The following is a 9,250-nucleotide window of genomic DNA, read 5'->3' on the forward strand; positions in this document are numbered from 1 at the left end:
ATAATGAGCAAATAAAACCAAAGGAAAACAAATACGCACTCAGGGTTGATATGCTCAGGTGTGAGCCTTATCAACTCATTATCTGGACCAGCTGCCATCCCCAGGCAGTCTGTGCCCTCAAGCTGACCCGCAGGAGGGTAGCATACAAAGGCAAGATGCACAGAAGAAGGAGAAGGGGTGGCAGAGATAGGAGGAGAGCCTACATGCCAGCGCAGACCACTGAAGACAGCAAGTGTGAGGCTGTGCTGCTTCACAAAGAAGCCCAGCTCCATCAGAACAAAGACTCCAGCCTGATCACCATCCTCAAGGTCAGGATGGTTGATCATGCATGTGAGCCCTGCCTGAGAGTCGTTGTGGTCAGTGTGAACAGTAGGACATGCATGGTTGACCATATCACTAGTGTCATCATAGCCAATAGGCTGGACATTGTGCACCTCAGCATTACACTTCAGGTTCAGGGCCATGTTAGGAGTACCCCACTCCAGACACTTGATGCCCACCTTGATAGAAGCCTGAGAATATAGCACAAGTCAGTAGGAAATTTAAAAAGAAAGCAAAGTCAAAACACACCTGAAGCGCATACTTGCGTAGTTTGTAATGCCAAGTGAGGCCATCTAGAGAGATTTTGGCACCCTTTGCAGGGTTAGCCACCTTACACTGGACCTGATGGGTGGTGCCAAGGGTGTAGCTACACCCTTGGAACCTGTCACAGAAATGGTAAGGTCACTACACTCCCTCTGGACACCACCTGTCCAAGTGTTGTCCCCCTGCTGAACAGCAGGACTGGCTGTCCTGTCCTCCTTAGGGCCAAGGAGGTTATCTTTAGCCTGGGTAAGCTGAGAGATGAGTTTAGGATCAATTGCAGGTCTAAGAAATATAATTAGCATTGATTCACATTTTGTGCGGAATTAAGTCGGAATTGATTGACTCACATGGGGACACTGTAGGCCTGGAGGACATCATCCATGGGGTCATGGGGACCATGCATGTCTCTGGAGAAGAGAAAGTCCCCAGTCTTTAAGCAGAGGCCACCTAAAAGAATATAATTAGGGGAGTTTTGCGAAATACAAGGGAAAAGAATTGAAATTGACTCACCAGCAGCAAGCAACTGGTCAGGAGAATGACCTGGAATGGTAGCATCCTTGGCAGCATTGAAGAGCTTGGTCATAGGCTTGGGAGAAGTGTCCTCAAGAGCTACATACCTTGCCCATGTTCATCAAATGGGCCACTTTGGGGTAATTCACAACTTCTAGCACATCTGGCCAGAAGTCATGCTCCAGAGCCCTGGGTAAAGGTGTTTCTACATGTAGGAATGAATACACAAGTACTACAGAGAGAGGGGACAACAGGAAAAAATGAAGAAGAGGAAATACTAACCTTTGTATGCCATTTTGTGCACTATAATTGAAATTGCGCAAAGTCAGTGGACAGAAATGAAGATAGAAAAATAGAATGAAGCATTACTCACCTTTAGGAAGGATTTGCAAGAATTTATAGGGATTTATAGCAGAGGGGGAATACCTGAAAAGAAGATCAGATAGTGACAAAAGGCCACATAATACCAGATATTTACTTTAAGGGGTAATTGAAAGGAAAAAAGTCAGTATACAAGGTTAAATATGAATAGAATGCATGTACTTACCCCTGAGAAGAAGGTTGGACAGGGTGGGAAGCAAGGGAGATTGAGAGGAGGAAGTTCAAATGAGGTTGATGGCCAAAGGAGGCAGAAGATCGCACCAGCTGTGGCTGTGCAATCAGCAGAGTTCAAAAAACATGTTGATTGCCACAGGATGGACGAGACGATCGACATGTTTTTTGAACTCCAAGTGAGCAGCTGGAGTGCTGAGGTTTGGGGCCTGCCTGGCATCCTGCGGCTACGCAACTTGGGATCACGCACCTGCCTGTCTCGTGACTCCCACACCCCTCCCCCTACCGCCCGCTCCCCCTCCTATCTGCTGCCCCCATGCCCACGTCCTACCGCCACTGCTGCCTCAATGCATGCACCACCAAGACGACGGCCTGTCAGTCAAGATCGGGCCAACAGGGGCAGCCGAAGGGAGAGCAACAGGGGAGCCAGGGCCCCAGGTAAGCCCCGGCGCCCATGCACCCCTCCACCTCCCGCTAATGATGGGGCCAGCCCACAGCCCCCTCCCACACCCATCCAGAGCCACGATGATGGCGACACATCCCAAACGCACTGCCGCCGTCACCTCCACCCCGCCCACCAGAGGGCAGGCATATGGTTCACCCACACCCACCACCCCATCCTCTTGACGCCCTGGCGGCGCGCACAACCAGCATGTGCCGCCCTTGCCAGCCCTTGGGAGGCCCCGTGAAGGCGAGGCGCAGCGAATGCACCGCCGCCGTCGCCTCCAGCCCGCCCACAAGAGGGCAGGCGGGTTGTTTGCCCCCACCCCCCCTCTCACTGCAAGACATGCTGGCAGCAGACACCACTGCGCCCACCACCCTCACCCAGGCCCTGGCGATCCAGGCGGCGATGACACAGGGTGAATGCGCCGCTGCCGCCATCTCTACCCAAGGGGAGTGGGCGTGCATGCTCAGCCCATACCCACCCGCTCGCTTCGCCCTGCTGCCCCTACCCCTCAATGGCACCACGCCCCTCCCCGTGGGCCCCTGGGAGACTGTGCGCCCTGCTTTGGGGGCACACACCTCCCTGCTGTGCTCCTCAGCGTGTCCATCTCTGGACGGGCGCTTATGGAGGCACAATCGGGTTCAATTTGTGAACCCTGTCGCTGTGTATGGAATGGGCATACCCTGACTCCCCATGCCTGTGGGATTTAGGGCATCCACATTTCATGTCCATCGGGCCACTTTTGCGCCCACCAGCTCAAAAACCGAGCAATGGGCACCTATTATTTCAGTGTGCCTATCACTTTTTACGAAATGGGTACACCCTGACTCCCCTGGTCTGTGGGATTCAGTGCATACATGTTTCATATTAATCGGCCAAGGTTTGCTCCCACCAGCTCCAAAACTGAGAAATGGGTGCTTACCGTTTCGGGGCACCTAAGTCCATATGGTCTTACGAGGCGCCTAATCATACTGAGCACCTAAGTGCGCAGTGAGCACCAATGACTTAGAAGTTTGGCTATTGGTAGTGTTATGCCTGTAATTACAATAGCATTTGCTTATGAATAATATAATACTTTCTTATCAGCAATGCAAGGAGTTTCTTATCGCCATTAGAGTACTTTCTTACTATCATTAGAGTAGTTTCTTACCAACATTAGAGCACTTTCTTACCAATATTAGAGCACTTTCTTACCAACATTGGAGTAGTTTCTTATCAACATTAGAGCACCTTCTTACCACAATATGAGTGGCTACATATGGTCATTGGTATCATTTAATCAAAGCTTGTGTTTGTAGTTAATGTCCCCGTTTGTTTGTTTGTTACAATAAAATCAATAATATACCTTCTGACAATCAGTGTTATATTTATTACTACAGCATGTAAAAGCTTTTCAGAGAGACAAAACTCTTTTCTAGTACAATAAACCCTTTATGCATAGAATAGCTACAGTTTCTTTTTAATAGCTTTTGAATGGAATAATACTTGGTGTTGTATGTATTATAGTCATGGACTGAGAATGTGTTATGAGACTCATTTGATAAGTACTTGATAAGGCGGTTTGACTTTCATTGTTAGCATGTATTAAAGTTTCACCTTATGTAGTTGCAATCCAACTTGCTTTATATGCTGTGGTCAACTTTTTATGTTGTGTTTGGAGGCTTACATCACTGATCAAGTGTGCAAGTATAAACCTTATCATGAACAAAGAACAATCCTTTGCAATTTGGATGTTTACCATATCACAACATTATATATTCAGAGTGTTCTTATAACTGTTAGACAACATTCCTTTGTAGACTTCAAAGATTTTTGAATTGCATAAAGCAAATCATGGAACAGTTAGCTAAGACTGCTCATTACTAACTGGAATATAAGATAATGTATAAAGTGACTATCATATATAACAGCACTAGTAGTCAAGGCCAATTGCTAGGATCTCGTGCAAACAGTTTGATCTTATATATTGGGAATGTAACATGCAGGCAACACATCAAAGTGTTTGAAACATTGCCCAGATGCTAATATAACAACAAAAAATCATTCAAAACATGAGCATACTTCAATGAATAACAAATCCTATATATATACTATGTTTTAATTACACAGATTATAAGGTTGTGTAAACACCTGCGCAATTGAGCTCAACATCAAGTATTACAAGCACTCACAGATCATTTGTTTGTATGTGTTGACACAAGTCGTGTGATGGCAGTAAGTATAATTTCAAACTCAGATAGCTTGTGTCAGCCACAGTATACAATCACTGCTTATTGGTGTTTGAATACCATGGGAACAACCTTCCTTATTGAGCTCAATGCCAAGTGTTATATGAAATTCCGATATAAGAACGATTCTTTGTACCTCAGAAATCGTAACATTCTGGCATCTTGTTGGAGTTCAAAAAACATGTTGATGGTAATTGAACTCTCTGATACCATCAACCTTTTTTTTGAACTCCAAAAGGAGCACCAGGATGTCAGGATTTAACTTCTGGGTGGTTGATCCAATCACAGACTGCTATTATATTGGATTCTTATACTGTATAATGCTTAATACAGCCTGTGCTTATAGCCAATAGAGTGGATGCTTATACTCATTTGAATACATCCTTACAACAAGCATGATATACACTGTGATAGTTAATAAAACAGACTTTAATGGTTATTAAATTGGTTCTAATGAAGATCACAGTGACTTTGTAACATCATTGGAACACTTGCTTATAATCATTAAAGTATGTTCTTATGGCTTATATAGCACTTGATATACACACATTCTTATGGTCATTACAGTGAGTTGTTATGTTATATATAATGGGTTGTTATGATCTTTACAGTACTTTGTTACCATCATGAGAGCAACTTTGTAGGATCATTAGAACACTTTAGTATGATTATTAGAATCAGTTCTAATATCCATAATCATTAGAGTGAGTAGTTATTGTCATTAGAGCAAGTTGTTACTACCATAAGAAAAGTTTGTTATAATCATTTAAGTGAGTTGTTATAGTCATTAGTTATAGTTATTTGAGCAATTTTTTATAGTAATTATTGTGAGCTTCTATAGAGATTGGAGAAAGTTGTTATAATGATTACAGTGACTTCATTAGAGCAGGGTTGTTATGATCATTACAGCAAGTTCTTATGATCATTAAAATGAGTTGATATCATGGTTAAAATGAGTTGATATCATGGTTAAAGTGGGACATTATAGCAATAATCATACTTTGTTATTGTCATTTATAGTCAGTGGTTATGATCATTGGGATTATTATTAAAATTAACAAAGCAGGTTCTTATGGCCATTGAAGTAGATTGTTACAATGATTTAAGGTCGCTCCTTGTGCATCATTGCAGCTTGGGTGGTGCAACACCAGGATGCTTACAGTGTTGGAACTGTAGCTTGTCACACCTCTGCCTTGAAAGCAGCTTGTCCAGTGATTTGTTGCCTCCAGGGAGCTTGCTGAGACTTGTGAACAAGAGCTTTCAAGGTCATCCAACAAGCTCTACACTGTAACACAAGTGAATATGACAGTGAAAGGTATGTGGTGTCCAGCACATTCTCAGAACAGGATTGCCCATTATCTTGCCTATTGTGAGCCAGAACAAATGAGTCTATATATGGTAATAAATTTGCATGCTCTCGACTCACAAAGCTCAGCAGTCAATCCATCACATATCATTTTCCTGCTCCTGCTATAATGAGTGTAGTAGCTACCTTGTGGTTTACAGGGGGCTTGAGGCATAATGCTAATGTCTAACTGTGATATGTGAAAAGTTGAGAGCAAACAGATTAAACAATCAGAAGACACAAAAAACATACTGGTACAGCACAGACTGTTGATACAAATGTTTGTGTGCAGAATTGTTTTTGGGGGTATATGAGCACATTATGAAAACATCGGAATAGATTTTAGGGATATTTGCAGTATATATTTGAATACAAATTTGGAGTAGATCCTGCATCTGTATCTTCCACCTTTGTCACTGATCAAGTGTATGCAGCATTGTTTGAGAAAATAGAGGTAGTCAGGCCTGATGATGGTAGGAGGATGTCTTCTCACGAGATGAACTGTTTCAGGTCACAGTTACATTCAGGTTTTAAGCCAGTGACATACTGAGTGTTTGCACTGATCACAGACTGTAATCTGCTTTGTATTTGTCCACAACTGGTCTGAACACACTGTAGTATACCTAATGCATAAGTGTGTAAAGTTATATAACATTGTAAGCTCTTTGGGCCACTCTATTACTGATACAATACCTGGCAACACTAGTATTATCTAGGGTAACTGCCTGTTGTAAAGCCTCCAGAGTGTCTGTGAGGGTAGAACCTGCTTGTGGTATGTTATATATACTCCCATGAATGGATAAGATAAGTACAAGTACCAGCCTGACATAGGTATGTGCCTCAATAACATAAAATAGCAGAATGTCATATTCACCTAAAAAGGCAGGTTGTATGCTACTTTTGGCAGGGTTCCCACACTTGTTTATGCCTCTCAATGATGAATTGGGTAGTATGGATTATTGTCCAGCTGGGAGATACATGCTAGACATATGGAAAGAATTACTAGCAATGAATTCTGTTGTCCAGAGTGACTGCCACAAAAGGGTTGATAAGACATGACCTCAAAGATCCTTTCACTGCATGGGAAGTACATAGGCAAATCACATGAATGTGGCTGCGTTTCAAAGCTCATATGTAGGGTGTTCCAATGCAGCAACATCCATGTAGGTAGCTACTCCTGTTGCAGAGATATAGAGTGATCATTCTGAATCAAGCAATTTTATCAACACTTTTGTGGTAAACTGTATCTGTAGCAGTTTGCAACTAGCTTGGTATACTCATGGAAGTCAATGGAAAGGTTGTTGTGGTTTGAAGACCGCATTCAAGCCACCATAGAAAGAGAGGTGCCACCACCACCCCTTGGAAGGCCCCATGAATTACCCCTGGCCTCCACTCTGACCATAAAATACACTGGTGGGCACCATCACACCCACTACCCTTGCCCAGTCTTTGGTGACCACAGCAATAGTGATATATCCCAAATGTGCTGCCACTGTCTGTTTCCAGCCCATCCACAAAAGGGTAGGCCACCTGGTTGCCTCATTACCTCCCCTACCCCTCAACACCCCCTGCTCCACTCTTTAGGCCCCATTGTGTGCCTTTAAGCCACTGCATGGTGAGCTCAGCCCATTTATTGAGTAAGAATGCCAGGGTCAAGCTGTTGGAGTCCATTACTGATGACATTTGCTGGTATTCTAACATTCAGAAAAACTAGTTATTCACAATATAATGGTTTTGGCAATGAAGGCCCAAGGAGATGTTGTGTAAATTTTGTTCCTCTGAATATACCATGGCCAGAGGGAAAAACATTCAGCACTACAAGCATGAACATAATCTTATCTAGATGACAAGTGAGCTTACAAATAGCATAGGAGCAAAGCTTCCCCTCTGGATTGCTGATCTTTGAGGTAAGCATTGAGTCCTTGACTGGGGTGAAGGGATCATGAATACCCAGCAGAGCTATTGCTAATATCATCAACAATGTGTGCTGGCTGATCGGACACCAGTTTCTTTCTCTTTGTCAGCTGATGCATATGGTCTTTTGTATCTGACAGTATTTTCTTCCAACCCTTGTTCATGTGATCTATTACATATCAATAGGCGACGCAGGGAGCAGTTGCACAAGACTAGCACTGAAGGACTGAATGCCACAAGTGGGGCTGAAGTCGAAGTGGGTCACAGAAGTATCAATTAAGGGTCGCTACAGAGCTCTTTATATACATGAGCAAGGGAAAGCATTCCCACGGCAGAACAATAGAATCCAAAAGTAGAACAAGGGCCACTTGGCCACAGGGACAATGGAACAAAAGAAGTGTGGCCGGAGCTCTGCTCCGGTCCGAATGCTCCGCAACTGATACAACCATGTGGTCACATGGTGTGGTGGCTCCCGCCACCGGGGGATCATCCTAGGCCGACCAGGGGACTGTGGCAGAGCACATTGTGACATTACAATCAGTGCATACCCATTGTGCACACTGCTGGGGGATCAAGAGAGTAAGATGGCAGGGTGGTGTAATCAGGCTGTCCACCCTTTTTGTGGGTGGGCAGGTAGCAACAACAGCAGCGCATTTACTACACACTGCTATCATCTTGTCTGAAAAGGGGCAGAGGACCATGGACCACCCTGTTGTTAGTAAGGAAGGGGTGGTACAAGTGGTGAGTGCTTACCTAGGGCTCTGCTCTGCTGTCCCTCTTCCTGGCTCCTCCTATACATCTTTGTCTTGGCAGGCATGTCATTGTCTTAATGGTGCATGCATTGAGGCAGCAACAGCAGCAGAACATGGGTGTGAAGATGGCAGAGAAAAGGGAAAGGAGGCAGTAGTGGGGAGTAGTGTGAGAGTCACTAAACAGGCAGGCATGCAACCCCATGTGGCACAACCACAGGGTGCTGGGCAGACCCAAAAATCTGGCATTGCAGCTGCCCACTAGGAGTTCAAAAAACCTATCAATGGTTTCAAAAGCTTCAAAACCATTGACAGTATTTTTGAACTTTGCTGATTGTGCAATCATAGCTGGTGCAATTTCTTACCTTCTTTGCATTTTGACCTTATCTTTGCTGCCTACTCTTAATTTCCCTGGGTTTCCACTCTGTCCAAACATTTTACCAAGGGTAAGTATCAACAGGCGATGCAGGGAGCAGTTGCACAGGACTAGCACTGAAGGACTGAATGCCACAAGTGGGGCTGAAGTCGAAGTGGGTCACAGAAGTGATATTACAGGTCGCTACAGCAGCCCTTTATATACATGAGCAGGGGAAAGCATTCCCACGGCAGAACAATAGAGAAAAGAACAATAGAGTCCAAAAGTAGAACAAGGGCCACTTGGCCACAGGAACAATGCAACAAAAGAAGTGTGGCCGGAGCTCTGCTCTTGTCCGATTGCTCCGCAATTGATACAACCATGTGGTCACATGGTGTGGTGGCTCCCGCCACCGGGGGATCGTCCTAGGCCGACCAGGGGACTGTGGCAGAGCACATTGTGACATACCCCCCCTGATCTGCCAAGTCCCACAGGGAGACTAGGACACCTCAATACCCATCCCAGTGCGACAGAATGCGACCTTGGGGGCAGGCAATGGCTTGGTGA

The 9,250-nt window shown here is 44.6% G+C and overlaps 2 protein-coding genes across 2 annotated transcripts; one reads left to right on the forward strand and one right to left on the reverse strand.

The window, feature by feature from the left end:
• Nucleotides 1-1,963: 1,963 nt before the first annotated feature.
• Nucleotides 1,964-2,336, forward strand: POSPLADRAFT_1060133 (hypothetical protein; the record flags this gene model as incomplete). The annotated part of the gene is made up of 2 exons (XM_024481229.1): nt 1,964-2,085; nt 2,138-2,336. 2 exons carry the CDS (start codon nt 1,964-1,966, stop codon nt 2,334-2,336), a joined length of 321 nt encoding a protein of 106 aa, XP_024335840.1.
• A 3,106-nt stretch (nt 2,337-5,442) lies between these two features.
• Nucleotides 5,443-5,709, reverse strand: POSPLADRAFT_1151673 (hypothetical protein; the record flags this gene model as incomplete). The annotated part of the gene is given in 2 exon segments (XM_024486565.1): nt 5,443-5,577; nt 5,596-5,709. Coding segments are annotated over 2 exon segments (249 nt in total), but the record flags the coding sequence as incomplete, so codon positions are not given.
• Between the last annotated feature and the right edge of the window lie 3,541 nt (nt 5,710-9,250).

This window comes from Postia placenta, assembly GCF_002117355.1.
Source record: "Postia placenta MAD-698-R-SB12 unplaced genomic scaffold POSPLAscaffold_13, whole genome shotgun sequence".
NCBI lineage: Eukaryota > Fungi > Basidiomycota > Agaricomycetes > Polyporales > Adustoporiaceae > Rhodonia > Rhodonia placenta.